The following is a 21,743-nucleotide window of genomic DNA, read 5'->3' as shown; positions in this document are numbered from 1 at the left end:
TAATGTGCAAATTTGAAAGAACTGAAAAAAGTTTTCTCAGTAAGGCTTCATACATCTACAGTCATCTTGAGTTGCCCTATATTAGGAAATCTTTTTATAATTGATAGTAATTGAGTCTTATTAAAGGAACTCTAGGGCTCTCTAAGTTGCTCAACGCTAAGTATTGTTATTAATTAAAGGCTCTTTGATAGTAATTAGGTAAATATTTTGCAGGTTTATTTAGTAATCTCTATAACCAGTGGTCCCAAGCATTAAAGTCTTTAATGTTTAATGGTAGTCTTAGGAAACTCAGTACAAATAATTTTTTAAAATATACTTTGAGAGGATTAAGTCTTTAGACTTGGCTATTTGACATAGAAGGAATTTATTCTTTTGTCACTAAGATATGTCTGAAAAAAAAAATATCACCATACATAATTGCAGGCAGAGTAATGCACTACAAAGAAAGTTAGTGACTTACCCAAAGTTAATTAATTAATTGCAGAGCTAGAATTAAAACCAACATCACTTGATTTCTGACCTAGTTAACTTTACAATACTGTGCTTCTTGGCAAAACTATCACCTGGTACCATAGTACAGTATTCAAGATTACACTGGTGGGTTAATTGTGTGCAGTTATTGTGTACTAGGTTCTGCAACCATGTTAGGTATTTGATGCCATTAGCCTCAAAGAAGTTAAGCATTTTGCCTAATATATAACATTGTTAACTAATGGTAGAACCAAAATTTGAACATTATGATTTTTTGCTTTTCTAAGTAACATTCATTCTTAATCTGTCCAGTATTTGGATCTAAGCTTTCTCTTAAAAGTTGAGACACTCTCTTTCACTCCCAATAATTGCCAAGTCCCTTTCATTTCCCCTTTAGCTTTTTAGTTCCTTTATACCCTTTTTCCTCATTTCTGCCCTTGTGAGCACCTCCACCACACTATTAAAGGAAACACAGTGATAGTAGGTATCCTGGTTTTATTCTTAATTTAAGAAATAGTGTTTCTGACATTTACCAATTTGCTGTAAATTTTCCATAGATATCTGTCATCAAGTTATGAATGTTTCTGTCTATTCCTCTTTACTAAGGCTTTTTTTTTAAAGTCATACATGAATTTTAATTTGATTAGATTTTTTATGCATCTTTTGAGTTAATCACTTATTTTTCTCCTTTAAAAGGTTATGTAGTAGATGAAATATATATATTTCCTAATGTTAAATCTCCTTGGCATTTATGGGATGTTCTCAGCTTGTTTATGTTATATTTATATCATTTTTATTTTTAGAATCAGTTTGTAACTACTGACTTAATTTTTTTTAGTAGTAATAGGATGGTGATATTTTTCTTGTAATGTATTATTTAGTATCACCTTTAAATGTATTGGCTTAAAGTTGTTCATAATATAGATACACGTAAGACATGTATACATAGATATTTTAGTTGTTGGAGAACACTTCTTTTTTTGTTTTCTATGTTTGATCTTTAGTTCATATTCATTCATTTGAATATCTGTTAAGGACCTGCCATGTGTAGCATCCTGTGGATTAACTGTTCTTAAAAGTTTTAGAATTTTTTTCTTGACTCTCCACTGCTCACTTAGAATAATCCAGGATCCCATAGGACACCTCAGCATGAACCTTCAGGATACAAACTACCAGATTTTATTTTTACATATAGAAAAATAAATAATATGTAAATACATAATGTTTACAAGATTATTGTGTGTATTTTTCAATATATAATGTGAAATATTTTTGCATATATATTTTAAAAATATAAGTAAATGTGGTTATGGAACTGATATATGAATACAAAGAAACATGTGAATTTATTATCACTTTAATGGAGCTGATTTGTTTGAGCTGAAGTTAAAGGGGTATTATTATTGTTCCTACTTGAAAAGTTACAACTGAAAAATTGCTGGGTGCAACTTATTTAATGAAGGATATTGAATACCATCGTGTCCTGAATATTCATCTTTCGTCAGTTTTTAACTTAGCTACATTGTAGCTAAATGTTCTTCTAAGCACTGAGGAAACAATTCAGTGAATTTCAGAAGTCTTTATTAGTAACTTCTACTAGAGAAACATTTTAGAAACCATACAGCTGAAATAACTCCTTTTTTCTTGAAAATGTAATCTGTTTAAAGGCAATATTGAGGGTTGTCGCAGCACTTGGCTCTTCAAGCAAAGTATATCTTCAGCTGATGATTGTATACCTTTGTGAGGAATAGATTTAGATCATGATGAATTGAAGAAATTTTTTTTGTAATATGTCATTCTAAATAAATTATTCTCCCTTTTTCTCCTTAATTTCTCAGCAAAATTGACCACTGGCAGCTCTCTCTGGAGCTCTGATATATTTTAAGGGTATTTTTATTAGGAGACAACACCATTAGTGTCTCTTGGTGGGACTGGATAAGAAGAGGTTGATTTTCTTTCTAGAGGTCTCTGTCCATTCCCTATTCTGATTGACATTTGATCAGGAGATTGCAAGATCAACTTTCATAAAGAGAGGAGGATTGAGGACTAGGGGGACCATCCTTTGTGAACCTTCTGTAAAAGCTTATCCTTTGTGATCCTTCTGTAGAATTTTGACAGCTCTTAATTTATATTGTGACCTCATTTTTTAGCTAAGCAGTTATAGAGATCAGGAGGCCCATGAACCATATTATTTAAGTGTTATGAAAAATACATGTTTACATGTATGTGGGCTCCATTGCTTTCCTTCGATATCCAGTATGAATTCTATTTGAAAGGTTAAGAATCAGGGTGTGGGTGGGGAAGGAGGGCTAGGGAGAGAAGGGAAGAGGGAATAAAAGGAATTTATTATTACTGCTATGACAATATATGATGTCTTAAACTATCTGTAGAGTGATACTAAGGAACGATAGTCAATGAATGATTGTTTTAGGCCATCAGTTGTAGGGATAGCCATGCAATTGGTTTACAACTTTACTGTTTCTCCTAAAACCAAAGATTGTGATTTAGAGAACATCATGTATCCACAGAAGTGTCTAGGAAAAATACTCCTAGAGTATGTGGCAAGAATGTTGCCCAATAGTAAAAATTGGTGCTTGGACGTTATTAAGCTTTTCAAGAATACAGAAGCTTTGGATTATGCAATTATAGTTACATGAATTACAAGGAAAAAGTATTAAAAACTAGAAAATAAATATTTTTAATATTATATAAAAGTCAAAGTTGTTCATTCATATTCTATTTTGAGCAACTTGGAAAATTGAGATTGAAACCTGTTATGAATGTGAACAAGAATCTTTTTTTAATTCCATGTAAGAACTTTTAAATGATTTTAGTGCCAATGCTTCTTATGTATTTAATGACCTTTTGCTTAATTTGGGGTCGATTTTAGGCCACCAAGAAAATGGAAATGAAAGCGATTGCTAAGCACAAGACACTATGGAAAATGAACTCAACTAGTGAACCTTTATTAGTGACTGGTGTAGAAGTTAATCCTTTGAAGAAATTCACCATTCCCAAGATCAGGAGGACAGCTGGGAAAGGTAATATTTCTATGGAAGATGGGGTTATTTCATAACTATTACTGCATTTCTCTGATTCTTATTTTATGTTTATCTTTTATTTTGACTGTATAAAATTAGATTAAGTCAGGACTTTAATTCCTTAAATACACATGTACTTTTGGTTCCACACAAAATGGAAGAGACACATGTCTCATATTCTTCTCACTAAATACACCTAAAAATGCTGGACATCATATATAAAATGAATATGAGACGACTTTGAAAAGTGGAGAGAAGATAGCAGACCAGTTATGGACCCTGGGACTCAAGGAATGACGTAGTAAGTTCTCTGGATTTTCATTTTTCCTCCATATCTCGGATGGAATGCTCACAACTCAGGAATGCCAATTGGTATAGACACAAAAAGCCCCAAGAAAAGTCTCTACTCTCTTGCCAAGAACTGGGAAAGGGACATCCTAGAAAGACAGAAGCCTATTTGACAATAAACACCCTAGTCCTGCAAAACACTAGGGGGGGAAAAAAAAAAAACATAGCCCCTACGTTTTTGTCAGCAAAGACTAAGTGGAGGCCTAGACCTATCCCTCTTCCCTTCATGGCAGTAACTAGTACTCCTCCCTCTTCTGCAGTGTCAGTGTATTTCTAACTGCCCTGTGGTGATGAGTTGCCCCTTCTCACTGGGAGTAGAGTTGGTAAAGACCTAAGTGGAGAACATAGAATTCTGTCATACCCACTAGGAACAAGGCACCCATCCCCCTCCCATTGTGTCACCAGAGGCCGAGTAAGAATGTAGATTTCCACCCCTTTATCACAGTAACAAGGCATCCCCCCAGGGTGTCAGTGGAGGCCCTGTGGAGAGAGACAGGACTTCACGTATGCCTAATGGTGAAGAGTTGGTACTCCACCTTTTCCTACTGGCACCCTTTCCCCTAGCATCTCAGTTATAGTAGAGACTTGTTAAAGCACAAGATTAGATGTGATCCAGAGTCTCTTAACAATACTCTAAATGACTAAGATGTAATAAAATTATCTTAATATCACCCAGGAAAATCTCAGCTTAAATAAGAAAAGATAATCAACAGATGCCAACACCATGATGAATTACCTGACAAGGCTTTTAAAACAGTTAAGATGATGATGTTTCAACAAACAGTTATAAATAATCTTGAAACAAATTAAAAAATAGAAAATCTCAGGAAAGACATGGAAAAAGGAATAAAGAACCAAGTAGAAGTTTTGGAACTAAAAAAATATAATAATTAAAATATAAACTCATTTAGATAGATTCGAGAGAGGAATTGAGAAAGAAGCAGTGAATTTGAAGCTATAGCAATAGAAATTACCCAACCTGAATAATATAAACAGAAAAAATTAACAGCCTTAGGGAGCTGCGGAACAATAATAAAGGATCTAACATTTTTGTACTTGGAGTCCCAGAAGTAGAAGAGTGGAGCTGGAAAAGTATTTGAAGAAATATTGGCTGAAAATATCCCAAATTTGGCAAAAGGTGTAAACCTATACATTCAGAAGGCCGAATAAATCCTAAACAGGAAAATACAAAGAAGTGCATGCCAAGGCATATCATAAACTTCTGAAAACTAAGTACAGAAAAAATCTTGAAACTAGAAAGAAACCACATGTTATCTAAGGACAAACATTGTTAGACTGACAATCGGTATCTCATTAGAAACTATGGAGCCCAGAGGAAGTGGTACAACATTTTTCAAGTGCAGGAATAGTCAACCCAGAATTCTGTCCCCAGAAAAAATATTCTTCAGGAGTAGAGGTGAAATAGACATTCTCAGATGAAGTAAAATGAAGAATTTTTCATTAGCAAATCCACCCTAAAAGAATGGCTAAACGAAGTTTTAAACAGAAAATAACAAAAGAAGCTGGGAACATTAGGAAGGAAGGAAGGACGATGAAAAGAGTAAATGTATAGAGAAATACGGTAGAGCATCCTCTTGAGGTTTCTAATTATGTTCAACAGTTGGAGCAAAAATGATAACATTCTCTGATCGATTCTCAGTGTATATAGAGGATATATTTAAGACAAATATAAAGCAAGCTGTAAGGAAGGAACCGTGTAAATGGGATATAAGATATTTATTATATATTAAAATTTCATGTGAACCTATAGTTATCTCAGAATTGAAACTTTTTTATAAAATATAGAATTTTAAAAATGTTTAAGTAACACACAAAAATGCAGGAAAAATGAAATAAGAGAATCGAACAGCTGAAAGAAATAGAAAGAGTTAAATGGCAGGCTTAAGCCCTAATATAACAATTAAATTAAATGTAAATTATCTAAATATACTATTAAAAGACAGAGGTTGACACAATGGATAAAAAACGTGACCCAACTATATACTGTCAATAAATTCACTTCAAATATAGTGATATAAGTTGGTTGAAGATCAACACATGGAGAAAGATAAGCTATGCGAACAATCAAAATTAAACAATAGTGGCTATATTAGAATCAGATAAAGTAGACTTCAAAGAAGATTTTCAGGAACAAAGAGGGATATTACATAATGATAAAAGGGTCAGTCCACCAATAATAGCAATTTTAAATGTGTATTCACCAAACAACGGAGCTTCAAAATACATGAAGCAAAATTGATAGAACTAAAAGGAGAAATGGACAAATGCAGAATTATAGTTAGTGACTTTAGCATACCTCTCTCAACGATTGGTAGAACAAAGACAGAAACTCAGCAAAGATATAGAACTAAACACTCAAACCAACAGGATCTAAAAGACATTTATATATTGCCCAACAATAGCAAAATAGACATTCTTTTTAAGCTCCCATTTGACACTCAAGATAGTATGGTTGGCCATGAGACACATCTCAACATATTAACAGGAATTGAAGTCATGAGAATATGTTCTCTGACCACATGCAAACAAAAGTTAATAATAGAAAGTAGCGTTTCCAAATGCATGGAAAGTAAACAATACATTTTTAAATATTCATAAGATTTCAAAGGAAATTTAAAATAACACTGAACCGAGTAAAAATGAAAATACAGTTTCAAAATTTGAAGGACACAGCTAAAGCACTGCTAACAAATTTTATAATACTCAATACTTATAGAGAATAGAAAGGGTTTCAAACCACTTATCTAAACTTCCACTTTAAGAAATTAGAAAAGGAATAACATGATAAGCCCAAAACAAGCAGAAGAAAGGAAAATCATTGAAACAAAACAGCTGGTTGATTGAAAATATCGAAAAAGTTGACATACCTTTAGCAAGACTGAAAGGAAAAAATGATACAAACCACAAATTACTACCATCAGGAATGAAATAGGACATCACTGTTGAGTCTCTCAGTGCCATTTTCCTACATTTATTTCATATGTCACATTTTGAGTAATTCTTTCAATATTTCACATTTTTCATTATTATTATATTTGTTATTATCTGCAATGAGTGATCTTTGATGTTACTAGTGTAATCATTTTGGAGTGCCACAAACCAAGCCTGTTTAAGACAGTGAACTTAATGAATGTTGCGTGTGTTGACTGCTCCACCAGCTGGCTGTTCCTCTCCTATTCCTTTCTTCAGGCCTCTGTATTCCCTAAGACATAACAATATTGAAATTAGGCCAACTAATAACCCTATAATGACCTCTTAAGTATTCAGATGAAAGGAAGAGCTGCACACCTCTCAGTTTAAATCAAAAGTTAGAAACCACCAAGCTTAGTGGGGAAGCTGCATCGAAAGCCGAGAGAGGCTAAATGCTAAGCCTCTTGGGTTAAACAGTGATCCAAGTTTTGAATGTAAAGGAAAAGTTCTTGGAGGAAATTAAAAGTGCACCCCAGTGAACACGCAGATGACAAGAAAGTGAAACAACTGTGTTGCTGATATAGAGAAAGTTTGAGTGGTCTTGATAAATCAAACCAGCCACAATAGCCCCTTAAGCCTAAGGCTAAACCAGAGCAAAGCCCTGACTCTTCAGTATTATGATGGCTGAGAGAAATGAGGAAGATAAAGAAGAAAAGTTTGAAACCAGCAGATGTTGGTTCATGAAGCTGAAAGAAATAAAATGTCTCTATAACATGAAGGTACAGAGTAAAGCATCAAGTGCTGATATAGAAACTACAGCAAGTTATCCAGAAGATCTAGCTAAGATAATTAATGAAGGTGGCTACACTAAACAACAGATTCTCATTGTGGATGAAACAGCCTCATATTGGAAAAGGGTACCATTTAGGACTGTCACAGCTAGAAAAAAAGTCATTGCCTGGCTTCAGAGATTCAAAGGACAGCATAACACTTGTTAGGAGCTAATGCATCTGGCTTTAAGTTGAAGCAGTGCTCATTTACCATTAAGAATTATGCTAAATCTGCTGTACCTATATTCTATAAATAAAACAACAGAACCTGGATTATAGCACATGCATTTACAATATACTGAATATTTTAAGCCCACTGTTGAGACTTGCTCAGAAAAATAGATTTCTTTCAAAATATCACTGCTCATTCGCAACGAACCTGGTCACATAAGAGCTCTGATGGAAATATGCAATGATATTAATGTTGTTTTTATTCCTGCTAATCCAACATCCATAAATTGAAAATCTTCTGGAAAGGATTCATTATTCTAGATGCCACCAATACATTCATGATTCATAAAAAGAGGTCAAAATAACAACATTAGCAGGAGTTTGGAAGAAATTGGTTCCAACCTTCATGGATGACTGAGGGGTTTGACAGTGGTGGAAATAGCAGAAAGAACTAGAATTAGAAATGGAACCTGAAGATGTGACTAGGTTGCTACAGTCTCACAATTAAACTTTAATGGATAAGGTGTTGCTTTTATTAGATGAGCAAAGTGGTTTTTTGAGGTGGAATCTACTGGTGAAGATACTGTGAATATTGTTGAAATGACAACAGGATTTAGAATATTATGTAAATTTAGTTGGTAAAGCAGCAGCAGGGTTTGAGAGGATTGACTCCAATTGTGAAGGAAGTTCTGTAGATAAAAAAAAAAAATGCTATCAAACATCATCACATGCTACAGAGAAATCCTTCCTTAAGGGAAGAGTCAACTCAATGCAGCAAACTTGATTGCATTGTTTTAAGAAATTGCCATAGCCACCCCAACCTTCAGCAATCACCACCCGGACCAGTCACTGGCCACCAGCAACCCTTCACCAGCATAAAGATTACAACTTGCTTAAGGTTCAGATAACAATTAGTATTTTTTAGCAATAAAGTATTTTTAAGGTATGTACATTGTTTTTTAGACATAATGTTATTACACACTTAATAGATTTACAATACAATATAATCATAACTTTTACATGCACTAGGAAAACAGGAACATTGTGTGACTCCCTTTATTGTGACATTGGCTTTATTGCAGTAGTTTGGAACTGAACCTGCAGTATCTCCAAGTTATGCCTGTATTCACTAATTCAGTTATGGCAGCAACTTTAATAGACCATAACTACCACAGATAACAAGAATCAACTATATGTGTTCCCTGAAGGGTTTTGATCCTTTTGTGTGTACACTAAATATAGCAATGCTTAAAACATCGCTCATTTTCTTGAGGTCTGTTACCTTCCATTCATGCCACTGTGTCAGTCAATCTGGTTTACAGAGATGTTTTGGTATTTTTGCAAGTCAAAGTAACCAAATAGTTTACTAGTATATAGATTCCCTGCTAACGGTAGCTACCAGTTATATGCATAACAATGCATGTTGTAGAGTCTGTACATCTTAAGGTTAAAAATGAGTTACCTCAATGCTAGTACTGCCTACTATATCTGTGTCAACTTTCAGGAACTCCAGTAGATTTTTGAAGAAAAACAAGGTTCATATTTTCATTTATATCAGGTGTGGGAAATCTGTATTACTGTAAATATAAAATTGTTGCTTCCAGATATTAATGAAAAATTTCAAGTATTCGGTTTATTTTGTGTCTTATGTCAGATATATGGTTATCATTGTACAGATATACAATGATTTGATTTTAAACACAAATAACCACTTGGGCTTTTCTTTATCTTTAGTTTACTTGTCATCTTGTTGCACCAATACTAGAGAGTATAGTTTCATACACGATACTCTTAACCAGTGTCGGCTTGATATAAGCTATGATCTACAGTCATCATGGCAGTTTGGGGATACAAAACTGGTTCATAATGAGGATCTGGAAAAAAATTTTACTTCTAAGAGGTGAGTAACTATAACCTAAAGAAGATTGAGATTTTGTTTGGTTTTTATTATAAAGTCTTATACGAATTGTTTCTACTATTTGAGATTTGACAAGTATTTCTAAGAAAATAAGTGGAGATTGTTTGTTCATTATTTTGTTGCCTTATGGCCTTTTGTAATAGTGAAAAGCTAAGCGTGATTTTCGTTTAGCAAGTTTTATACATTAACGTAGCCAGATTTCAGACACTCCTACTTTTTTAATCTTGTTAAAAGTTTCAGAAGCATACATTAGCACATTTATTAAACAGTCATTTTGTAGGTCCTTTGTTCCTCCTGCAATATAGAAGAACAGTTGAAGTATTTAGAAGTTAACATTAGAGACTGAGTTGATTTTTTCATTTGGCAGTATTGTATCTGGCTATTTTCAACTATAACTAGAAGCACTGTTTGTGACAATTTTTCAAAAGTATCTCTTCTGCTTTTTGACAAGGCACATTCCATTTTGTTATTTAGATAAGAACAAATCAGAGCATTCGAAAAGTTCTCATAGTAAACATTTTGTTCTTACAAGTGTAGATCTTGTGAACAAAATTTAGTTTGCTTTTTCATTATCTGAACTTGCCTCCTTCACTGATTTGCTTATCTTTAAAGCTGATAAAGCCACACTTAGAACTCATTTCAGAATAATTTTGGTTCCTTTTTTGTTTGTTTTAGAATTAATTCCTCTTGACCCACACATGCTATCCCACATAGTGTTATTTTAGGAGAATTGGTGGGAAGGAAAGAATTAGTCAATGGCATATTTTGTTCATCTAAACAACAGTTTTGAGCAAAAGTAGAATGGAGTGGCTATATCCTGCCCCTTCCAAATTGAAATAACAGTTTGATCAAAGATGAATTCCTGGCATTGTTCTTTGATTTTTGGTTCTTTGAGTCATTTAAAAATTTTTTCCTTTTTCATAGTGCTCCCCTACTGTATAACTCTTAATTTTAAACGTTGTTTCTCCCTGTTAGTGTAGAGAAAAGTTTGAACAACTACCCAGCAATATAAGACATATTAGAACATGCTAAATGGCCAATAGGTATAGGATATGTTGGTTTCTTTGGTATTTGCCTAATTAGGCAAACTCACTTGTTTCCCATAATACTTTATTCTGGTTTTTTAGGATTAACCACAATATATTGGTTTTGTCCGATTCCCCTACTGCATTATGAATTTTATTTGTTTTTGTGTCCATAGTATGAAACTGAGTCTGGCAAAAACAGTGGGTTCTTAATTATTAAATTAGGTTAAATTTTTACTTACCCTAATTTTATGTGTTTAAAAATTCATGATGGCAGAATGAACCTTAAGGCACAGGTAGAAAAGAAAAATAAAAGGGAAAATAGATAAGAATCATTAGCAGAATAATGGAGTAATAGAATAAAAAGAGAATATTAATAACATTGATTGCCTCTGGCTTTTCTTTTTATCACTCCCCTTTGAGGAATGTATAAATCTGTGGTCTCAGCAAAAGCAAGTAGCTCCAAGAAAATACCAATCTCTACTTCTAATCTACATTCCATCTACCACTTCTTAAGTATAAAAGCAGCAAAGACACATTAATCTAAACATCTATCTGTTCGATCATTCATTAAACATTTGAGTGTCTACTGTGTCAAATATTAGTCGACCCTTGGAAAATGCAGTTAGGAGTGCCAATCTCCTGTACAGTCGAAAATCCAGGTATGACTACAATCAGCCCTCTGCATATACGGATTTCCAGCTGCGAGTCAACAATTACTTATTTGATACCCTCAAAGGAAAATGTTTTCTCCTGAGCCTTAAATAGTAGAGAAGCTGTGAAGCTATTTATAAAATATAATGTTATAATAAAATTAGAGGTACAGCTGAGGGATTGATTATTCTTCCTAAGAGTCTTGAGAGATGTTTTTAGGAAACTTGAGATGGCCTTAATGGGTAAAAGAGAAACAGAATTCTTAAGTCCATTGCCTTGTCTGTATCATTTTGATCCTTTTTTGTTTTAAGATAACTTAATTTTAAAGATTTTAAATTCATATAAAAGGATATCATTTTAAAGATTTTCAGATACTATGGTTGAATTTGTACTTGAGATCTCAATTTATGTTCTACCCCAGATGAATACTCTAAGCCATCCATGGTTAATGTCATCTACTTTGTCTATGATTGATTTTAAGGGTTGGCAAAACTTAATCAGTTTGGGCCAATGACATACTGAGGACAGATTGACTTGTGGCAAGGTGGGGAGGGTTGTGGGTGTGTGTCTCTGGGAATAGAAGCCAATCTGATGTGAACAAGGAAGCAGGTTGCTCAAGCTACTGATAATACTCTTGGGATCATAAAGAGAGACCGATGTTCGGATACCCGAGAACTAAGGACAGCAGATCAGAAACAGAAAAACCTGGATCCTTAATGATGTCTGGAGCTGTGGAATCCATCAACCTTGATAAAGAATTTCTCATTTCTGAATTTCTTGTTATAAGAAGTTATTTTTAAGCCAGTTTGAATGAGTTTCTGTATTTGAAATCAATAGCATTTCAACTGATACTGAATTTGGTGCTAGGAAAGGGGTACTTATACAGATGATTCTAAAATACAGATTTAATCTGGAAAGACAGAAATAAGGACCGCCACTGTTTGCAGATGGGAAGTTGGTGATATTCCCTTCTACTTTGGGGGCATAACAATGTGCTTTATGAGGCTGTGATTTGGAGCAAATTGTACAGAAAATTGAGGATATTGAAGTGCTTTGACCATTTTCTTCTTGGATCCAAGAAACCTTTAAAATTCAGAATTGAATTCTGTTTATGGCCTAAATTTCACAGATCAGCTTTGCAAGATTACCTTGAAGTAAACAATCTTTTTCAAAGTTAATGTAAATAAGGGGTTAAAAGGAAGGAAATTTAACGGAGATAAGTAAATTCCATGAAGCACAAATGTATTGCCTTCTACCTTTCCCAGATACCTCCTTTTAAGCATTTTCTACCTGGTAAATGGAACTACTCAAGTTTATATAATAAAGATATATTTTAAATACAGTTTGGGGGTCAAACTGATAGTATCAAGTTGGAGCGCAATAAATAAAGGCCATTTCAAATTCAGGGCCTTGGGAGATGGAAGAGTTTTAGAGGCTTGTTGCTAGGAGACTGAAATTCCTAATGTAACCATTGTCTAAACAAGATCTTGCTGTGGTTACTAGCTTTTGGAATTTTGAAGGATCCTAGCTGCTGCTTTTTAGAAGGATGTATTTTATTCTAAGGGCCAGTTAACACTGACCATTTTTGTGTCATTCTACACTTTTTCTGAGTTTAATTGTAATCCTGTTTTTTTTCCACCAAAATAGCTTAATTTTGTTTCCATATTGATTGGATGATTTATCCAGTGATGAATAATATCCATTATTATTGTACTGTTGTCTATGACTTTCTTCAGATCTGTTATTTATTTGCTTAATATATTTTGGTGCTTTGGTATTGTATGCATATAAATTTACAATCATATTCTCGAATTGACCTTTTAATCATTATATAATGATCTTTGTCTCTTCTTACAGTTTTTGACTTAAAGTCTGTTTTGTCTGATTTTAAGTATAGCTGCACTTGCTCTCTTTTGATTTCCATTTTTGTGGAATGATTTTTTATTCTTCCACTTTGAGCTTTTTGTGTGTTTCCTGAAGCTGAAATGAGTCTCCTATAGGCAGTATATAGTTAGATCTTGTTTCTTTTATCCATTTACCCTTTTTGTGCCTTTTGGCAGGAGGATTTAAAACATTCTCATTTAAACTAATTATTGATAGGACTTATTATTACAATCTTGTTAATTGTTTTGTCTGTTTTATGTTCATTTCTTCCTTCCTGTCTTTCTGTCTTCCTTTGTGAATGGATGATTTTTCATAGCGATACGCTTTGATTCCTTTCTCTGTGTCTTCTGTAAATCTACTGAAGGTTTTCATTTTGTGTTTACCCTCTGGATTACTTCAAACAGTATATAAATATAGCAGTCTATTTTAAGCTTATGACAATCAAATTTTGATTATATACAAAAATTCTGCCATTTGATCCCCCCCACAAATATTTTTATCTTTTTGATATACATCTTTTGTATTGTATATCATTAACAAATTATTGTAGCTGTAGCTATTTTTAATACATTTGTTCTTCACCTTTATACTAAAGTTGTAGTCAAAACACTACTATAAGAGTAATCTGAATTTAACTATATACTTATATTTACCAGAGTGTTATTTAATGTTTTCATGTTAATAGTTACTGTCCTTTTGTTTCAGCTTGAAGAACTCCTTTTAGCATTTCTTGTAAAGCAGGTCTAGTGGCGATGAACTCACTCAGCTTTTGTTTGGAAAAGTTTTTATCTTGCCATCATTTCTGCAGGATAACTTGGATAAAGTATTCTTGGTTAGCAGTCTCTTTCTTTCAACACTCTGTGAGTGTACCATCATATTTTTTCCTAGCCTGCAAGATCTCTGCTGAGAAATCTGCTTATAGCCTTAAGGGGGTTTCTCTTGTATAAGAGAACTTTTTTTTCTCTCACTACTTTTAAAATATTTTTATTTTGTTTTTTATTTTAGACAATTTTGTTACAATGTCTTGGAGATCATTTTGGATTTATATTTTGGGATGACCTGTCAGCTTCATGCACTTGGATGTCCATATCTTTCCCCAGTTGGGGGAAGTTCTTAGCTATTATTTCTTTAAACAAGGTTTCTGTCCCCTTTCTCCCTCTCTCCTCCTCTTGGGACTCCAGCGATGTGTAGATTGTTTTCATAACAGTGTCCCATAAGACATGTAGGCTTTTTTAATTCCTTTTCATTCTTTTTTCTTTTTGCTCCTCTGACTGGATAATTTCAAATAATCTATCTTTGAGTTCACTGATTCTTCTTATTGACCTGGTCTGTTATTGAATCTCCCTATTGAATTCTTCAGTTCATTCATTGTATTCTTCACCTCCACATTTTCTGTATGGTTCTTTTTTATGTTTTCTATCTCTTTGTTGAAGTTCTCATTTTGTTTTTGTATTGTTTTCCTGATATTGTCAAATCGTTTATCTCTGTTTCCTTGTAGCTTCCTGATTTAAAAGAATTTTGAATGTAGTAGGGCATATCCTATATCTTTATACCTTTGGGACAGGTTACTGAATATTTACTTTATTCTTTTGGTGAAGTCATGTCTCCCTAATTGTTCATGATCCTCATAACCTTGTGTAGGTATCTGCACACTTGAAGAAGTGATCACCTCTTCCAGACTTAATGAATTGACTGTATGTAGTATGGAGAGACTATCATCTGTGGATGAGGGCATGCTGGAGTGTGCTGCGACCGCAGATTATTAGTGCAGGGCACTAAGTCAGGGCATGTGGTAGCTCCAGATTTGATGGGAGTATGGCGACACATTGGATCAGGCCTTGGGGTTGCACAGCACTGACAATCATGGTCTTTGGCAAGTTCCTCCAGGGTTTCACAGAAGCTGCAAGAACTGTGGGGATTCTCAGCAGCTCCTAGGGTAAGCAGAAGTTGTGGCCCAAGCCAGTGGTGTATACACACTCAGCTGTGGGGTCCAGTTTTAGGTACCTGTGTCTGGGGCCAGTTGCAAATACATATATAATCATAAGACAGCAAGGGCCAGGGCCAGTGGAAGATGCACTGGCAGCTTTGGGAGTCCTGGCTATTGGTGTGTACTACTATCCCTGCTGGATCTTGCCTTGGATGTATGTCAGTGGAGGCCAGTGACAGAGGTCAGGCCAGGGGTGTGCAGGTATATAGCTGGAGAGGCTAGCTGCAGGTAAGCCTAGTGGTACAAGACATTAACAGAAGACAGGGCTGGATCTGGGTGAACATGCAGCCTTAGCTATTGGTGTGGTCTTACTTGATTGCAAGATCTTTCCACCCTATGTGCGCACACACCAATTGAAGCTGGTGACAGGTGTTTAGCTGGTGGCATGTAAATGCACAGCTTGAGAGGCTGCACATCAGTGGATGTTAGCTGCAGGAGTGTAGGGTGGTGTGTTGCATTCATGTAGCTGCAGAAGCATTGGCTGACTGCTGGTAGAAAGTCCCAGTCTGCCATGGGAGCAATGGTAGGGGGAGTGGACAGGAACTCAGGCAGATGGAGTCAGCAAACACAAATAGCTGTGGGGCACAAACTAGTGAAATTTTCAGGGATATGCAGTAGCTGTGCTGGCCATTGGTGTCTTTAGTGGTGAAAGCTGCTGGGGTTATTTGTAGAGCAGGTCACTGGGTATTATGATCACTGCTGATACATGGCTGATATTGGTAGCCCCTGCTTTTTTCCTTATTCTTAGCAGTCTATATGTCTCTTCTTTGCTGGTCTCTGGTTGGGGTGAAACCAAAAGCAGGTCCCTCATGTGGTACCCAGAAAAGCTGGGGAAGCTGGTCACTCATACTGCTCTCACTTTCCCAGCGATGGAAAATCTCTCTACCTGGGGTTTTCCCTCCTGGCACTGAGCTATGCCGACGTGGTGGGGAGGGACTGGGATGATGCGAGCAAAGTGAAGCTGTTTATCCTTTTTTTGGTGCAGTTATTCTCAAGTTTTTTGTGACTCTGTATTAGTGAAATTTCTGAGCCACAACCCCCATCCTCCAACCCAGAGGGCACCTCCCTACCATATCCTCCAAGGCCAAACACTGCAGAGCCTCAGGAGAATCTGAGCAAATGCTACCAAAATCGTCACTAATATTGACAGGGTCTGAGACTGAAAGTTGCAAGTGACTGAATATTTATAAGAAAAGAAAGGCATTACTAAAGCTTTACATAAAGCAGGGATCCAAAAGACTTAGATGCCACCTACAGAAAACCAAAAGAAAACGCCTTTTTAGCAACGGGCTAAAGAGAGACCTGTATATAATAAATCTTTCTGGGAAAAAAAAGCAGAATATACTTACATTAATGCCCAGGCAGAGAAATAGTCCATTAAACACTGTGAACAACCAAGGTGACAAGGCAGCTTACGGGGGGGGGGGGGGGGGGGGGGGGGGGGGGGGGAGGGGCAACTCCAGAAAATAAGCTTAAAGACATAGAAATATGCAACTTAGATGACAAATAATTCAGAATGATACTTCTGAAAAAAACTCAATGAGAGCCAAAGTAATTCATATCAACAGTTCCAGGAATTGAAAAAAACAACTATATCAGCAGAATGAGTTTTTTAGGAAGGAAATTGAAACTCTAAAAAAGAACCAAATAGAACTTCTGGAGATGAAGAACACAACTAAAATAAATGAAGAATGAAATAGCAAGCTTGGAACATAGTGTCATCCAAATGGAGGAAACGATCTGTGGTGTCGAAGACAAATCTAGAAATCAAAAGGAAAAAGAGAGAGACCGAAGAATAAAAAATAATGAAAGAGAAATACAAGAACTAGCTGATACCATCAGGAAAGGAAACAATAATGGGTAGTCCCAAAGGGGAGGAAAAGGAGCAGGAATCAGAAAGCATTTTCAGACAAATACTTGATGAGAATTTCCCAAATCTAAGGAATGAGCTGGAGCTTGAAATTCAAGAAGTCAATAGAACACCCAATTATCTCAACCCAAAAAGGCTTTCTTCAAGATACATTATATTAAAATTATCAAAAATTAATGACAAAAAAATTCTCAGGGCAGACAAGGAAAAGAAGACGGTAACCTGTAAAGAAAAACCCATTAGATTATTGTTGGACTTCTCAGCACAAACCTTACAAACAAAGAAAGGAGTGAAATCAAGTATTCAAACTATTAAATGAAAGGGATTACCCACCAAGAGTAGTGTATCCAGCAAAACTCTCCTTTAGATCAGTTCACCTAAAACAAAATGACAAAAAATGCGTAACTATGAGTAAGGAAACTAGCAGGCTAATAGGAACAGCGTATTAAGAATAGGGCATTATAAGCTTAAACAATAAGAAATTTGGTATTGCAAAGTAGTAATGAACGTTCAGCATACATAGGGACAAATTGAGGCAACAATTACAGAAAAGGGGAAGATTCAAAGGTCCAAATTCACAAAGGAGAATGGAGATAAGGCACATGCAAAAGAAAATGGACTACTGTGTAAAACTATTCTTTACAAAGTTGTAGTGGTAATCACAAGCCAAAGATACAGGATCGAAGTATATAACATAAAACAGGAAAAACCAGAGGGAAAAAATCCACAAAACCCAACCAAAAAAGAAAAAAGAAAAAGAAAAAAAAAACACAAAGACAAGGAAGCAATGGAAACACCGAGCTACCAGAAAGCAAAAGATAAAATGGCTATAGAGAAACCTCATATGTCAGTAATCACCCTAAATGTAAATGGACTGAATTCACCAATAAAAAAGGTTCAGAGTTTAAGATTGTATTAAAAAACAAAACCCCACCATATGCTGCCTCCAGGAGACAAATCTCAGTTTCAAAGAGAAATATCGACCCAAAGTGAATGAGTAAAAAATGATATTTCAAGCAATTAGCATTCAAAGAAAAGTGGGAGTAGCGGAAAGTGGGAGTTAGTGGAAATGGGCAGATCGTCCAAACAGAAAATCAATAAGGAAAAAACAGTAAGGAAAAATGACACATCGGAAGAACTGGATATAATTGATATTTACAAAGCCTTTCATCCCAAAACAATTGCTTGCTTATACATTCTTCTCTAGTGCACATGGAACATTCTCAAGGATTGCACATGCTGGGACACAGAGTTAGCCTCAACAAATAAAAGAGGGTTACAATCATACCAACTATTCTCTGATCATAATGCTTTGAAGCTGGAGATCAACAGTTAAGAGTAGGAAGAACCACATGGAGATTAAACAATGTGCTACTAAAGAATGACTGGGTTAGAGAAATAAAAAGAATGATCAAGAGATACATAGAAACAAATGGTAATGATAGTACAATATGTTAAATCTTTGGGAAAATGGCAAAAGTGGTAATAAGAGGAAAATTCATATTATTACAGGCCTATCTCAAAAAACTACTTAACGGATCATCTTTAAAAACTAGAAAAGGAAGAATAAAATGAAACCTAAACTCAGCAGAAGGAAAGAAATAATCAAAATTAGAGCAGAATTAAGTGAAATTGAAAACAAACAAAAAATAGAAAAAAATAAATGCAATAAAGTGCTGGTTCTTTGAGAAGTTTAATAAAATTGACAAACCCCTGTCTAGACTCACTAAACAAAAAGAGAAAGGACACAAATAAACTCGGGTGAAAGAGGAGAAATTACGACAGACTCCACAGAAATACAAAGGATCATACAAGAATACTATGAAAAAGTATAACACCAAATTTAATAACCTAGATGGAATAGACAATGCTTTAAAAGATACATCATCTTAAACAGAATCAAGAGAACTGGAAAATCTAAATAGACCGATCAGCAGTATAGAAATTGAAACAATCATCAAAAACCTACCAAAAGTAAAAGTAGAAGATCAGATGGCTTCACCAGTGAGTTCTACCAACCATTCAAAGAAGATTTGATACCTATTCTCAAACTCTTCCAAAAAATCGAAGAGGAGGCAATACTTTCCAACTCATTTTATGAGGCCATTATTATCCTGATACCTAAACATGCTAAAGATAACACTCTAAAAGAAAACTATAGACTGCTTTCTCTCATGGACACAGATGCAGAAGTCCTAAATAAGGTACTAGGGAACTGAATACAGCAACATGTTAAAAAGATTATACACCACGATCAAGTGGGTTTCATCCCAGGTGGGGGGGGGGGCACAGGGATGGTTCAACATACACAAATCGATTAATGTGATACACCACATAAACAAAAAATAAGAATCATATGATCTTATCAATTGATACAGAAAAAGCCTTTGACAAGATACAACATCCATTTATGATCAAAACACTTAATTAAATAGGTATAGAAGGAAAGTACTTTAACATAATAAAGGCTATATATAACTAACCCTCAGTCAACATTATACAAAAACTAAAAACCTTCCCTCTAAGATCAAGAAGAAGACAAGGCTGTCCACTATCACCATTATTATTCGAAATAACATTGGAAGTCCTAGTAAGTGCAGACAAGAGAAAAATATAAAAGGCATCCAAATAGGAAACAAAGAAGTCATACTGTCACTATTTGCAGATGACATGATTCTCTATATAGAAAACCCTAAAGACTGCACAAGAATACTACTAGAAACAATAAGCAAATACAGTAAAGTCTCTGGACACAAAATCAACATTCAAAAATTCATAGCATCCGAATACTGTAATAATGAAGCATCAGAAAAAGAAGTGGAAAAAATAATTCCTTTTGCAATTGCAACAAAAAGAATAAAATACCTAGGAATAAATTTAACAAAACATGTGAAGGACCTGTATGATGAGAACTACAAGACCCTATTAAAAGAAATTGAAGAAGATACAAAGAAATGGAAAGTTTTCCGGTTCTTGGATTGGAAGAGTCAACATAGTTAAAATGAACATGTTACCTAAAGCATTATACAGATTTAATGCAATCCCCATCAAAATGCTGTCAGCATTTTTTAAAGATAGAACAAAAACCATCAGATTTTTATGGAAGCACAAAAGACCCTGAATCGCCAAAGCCGTCCTGAGAAAAAGAACAAGGCTGGAGGCATCACTCTGAGTTCAAATTATACTACAAAGTGACAGTAATCAAAGTGGCATGGCATTGGCAGGAAAACGGACACATAGACCAGTGGAACAGAATCGAGAGTTCAGAAGTAAACTCATGTTCATATGGGCAAATAATTTTCGACAGAGGAGCCAAAAATATACAGTGGAGGAAGGAAAGCCTCTTCAATAAATGATGCTGGGAAAACTGGAAAGCCATCTGTAAAAAGAATGAAACTAGACTATTGTCTATCACCACACACCAGAATTAACTCAAAGTGGATTAAAGACCGGAATATAAGACCAAATATAATACATTGCATAGTAGAAAATATAGGAATTCAACTCATGGACCTTAGACTTAAAAGAGGATTTTATGAATTGATCTCAAAAGTAAGGGAAATAAAAGCAAAATAAATGAATGGGATTACATCAAACTTAAAAGCTTTTGCTCAGCTAAAGAAACAGTCAACAAAGTAAAGGGACAACCATCCTAATGGGAAAATATATTTGCAAGCAAGCCTCCAATAAGGGTCTATTATCCAAAATGTACAAAGAACTCATACAACTCAATAACAACAGCAACAACAAAAAATGATTCAATTAAAAAATGGGCAGAGGACCTGAACAGACATTTCTCCCAAGAAGACATGCAAATGGCCACGAAGCATATGAAAGAATGCTAAACATCACTAGCTATTAGAGAAATGCAAATCAAAACCACAATGAGATACCATCTCACACCTGTTAGAATAGCCGTTATCAACAGGACAAATAACAAATGTTGGAAAGGATGTGGAGAAAAAGGACCCCTCATACACTGCTGGTGGGACTGCAGATTAGTACAGCGACTATGGAAAACAATATGGAGGTTCCTCAAACAACTAAGAATTGATCTATCAGATGATCCAGCAATCCCTCTACTGGGTATTTACCCCAAAGACTTGAAAACATTAATCCGAAAAGATATTTGTACACCAATGTTTTTAGCAGCAATATTTATCATAACCAGGACGTGGAAGCAGCTGAAGTGTCCTACAGTAAGTGATTGGCTAAAGAAGCTGTGGTACATATATACAATGGAATATTACTCAGCTATAAGATGGGATGAAATACTGCCATTTGTGACAACATGGATAGACCTTAAGATAATCATGGTAAGTGAAATAATCCAGAAAGAAAAAAGTGAAAACCACGTGATATCATTTATATGTGGGATATAAACCTAAAAGCAACAAGCAAACATGACAGACAGACTCATGGACATGGACTATAGATAGACTAGTGGTTACCAGAGGGAAGGGAGGAGGCAGGAAGGTAGATGGGGCGAAAGGGATCAAATATGTGGTGACAGAAGGAAATCTAAGTGTCAGTGAGCATACAGTGCAAAATATATATAATTTACTGTTGAATTGTACATTTGAAATTTACTTGATTTCGTTAACCAATGTCAC

General features: G+C 35.0%; 1 protein-coding gene across 2 annotated transcripts in view; it reads left to right on the top strand.

Moving 5' to 3' along the window:
- The window catches only part of TEX15 (testis expressed 15, meiosis and synapsis associated), a 64,400-nt gene that overhangs the window by 19,109 nt on the left and 23,548 nt on the right, over window positions 1-21,743 (top strand). For both annotated transcript variants that reach the window (XM_016136150.2, XM_016136151.2), the window contains exons 3-4: window positions 3,362-3,512; window positions 9,527-9,692. In XM_016136150.2, coding sequence (XP_015991636.2) covers window positions 3,374-3,512; window positions 9,527-9,692 — 305 coding nt within the window. In that variant the 5' untranslated portion in view covers window positions 3,362-3,373. The remainder of the gene's footprint in view (window positions 1-3,361; window positions 3,513-9,526; window positions 9,693-21,743) is intronic.

Source organism: Rousettus aegyptiacus, unplaced genomic scaffold (assembly GCF_014176215.1).
Source record: "Rousettus aegyptiacus isolate mRouAeg1 unplaced genomic scaffold, mRouAeg1.p scaffold_m13_p_11, whole genome shotgun sequence".
Taxonomy (NCBI): domain Eukaryota; kingdom Metazoa; phylum Chordata; class Mammalia; order Chiroptera; family Pteropodidae; genus Rousettus; species Rousettus aegyptiacus.
The sequence above is the reverse complement of the archived record's forward strand: the minus strand, read 5'-3'. Positions and strand labels throughout refer to the sequence as shown.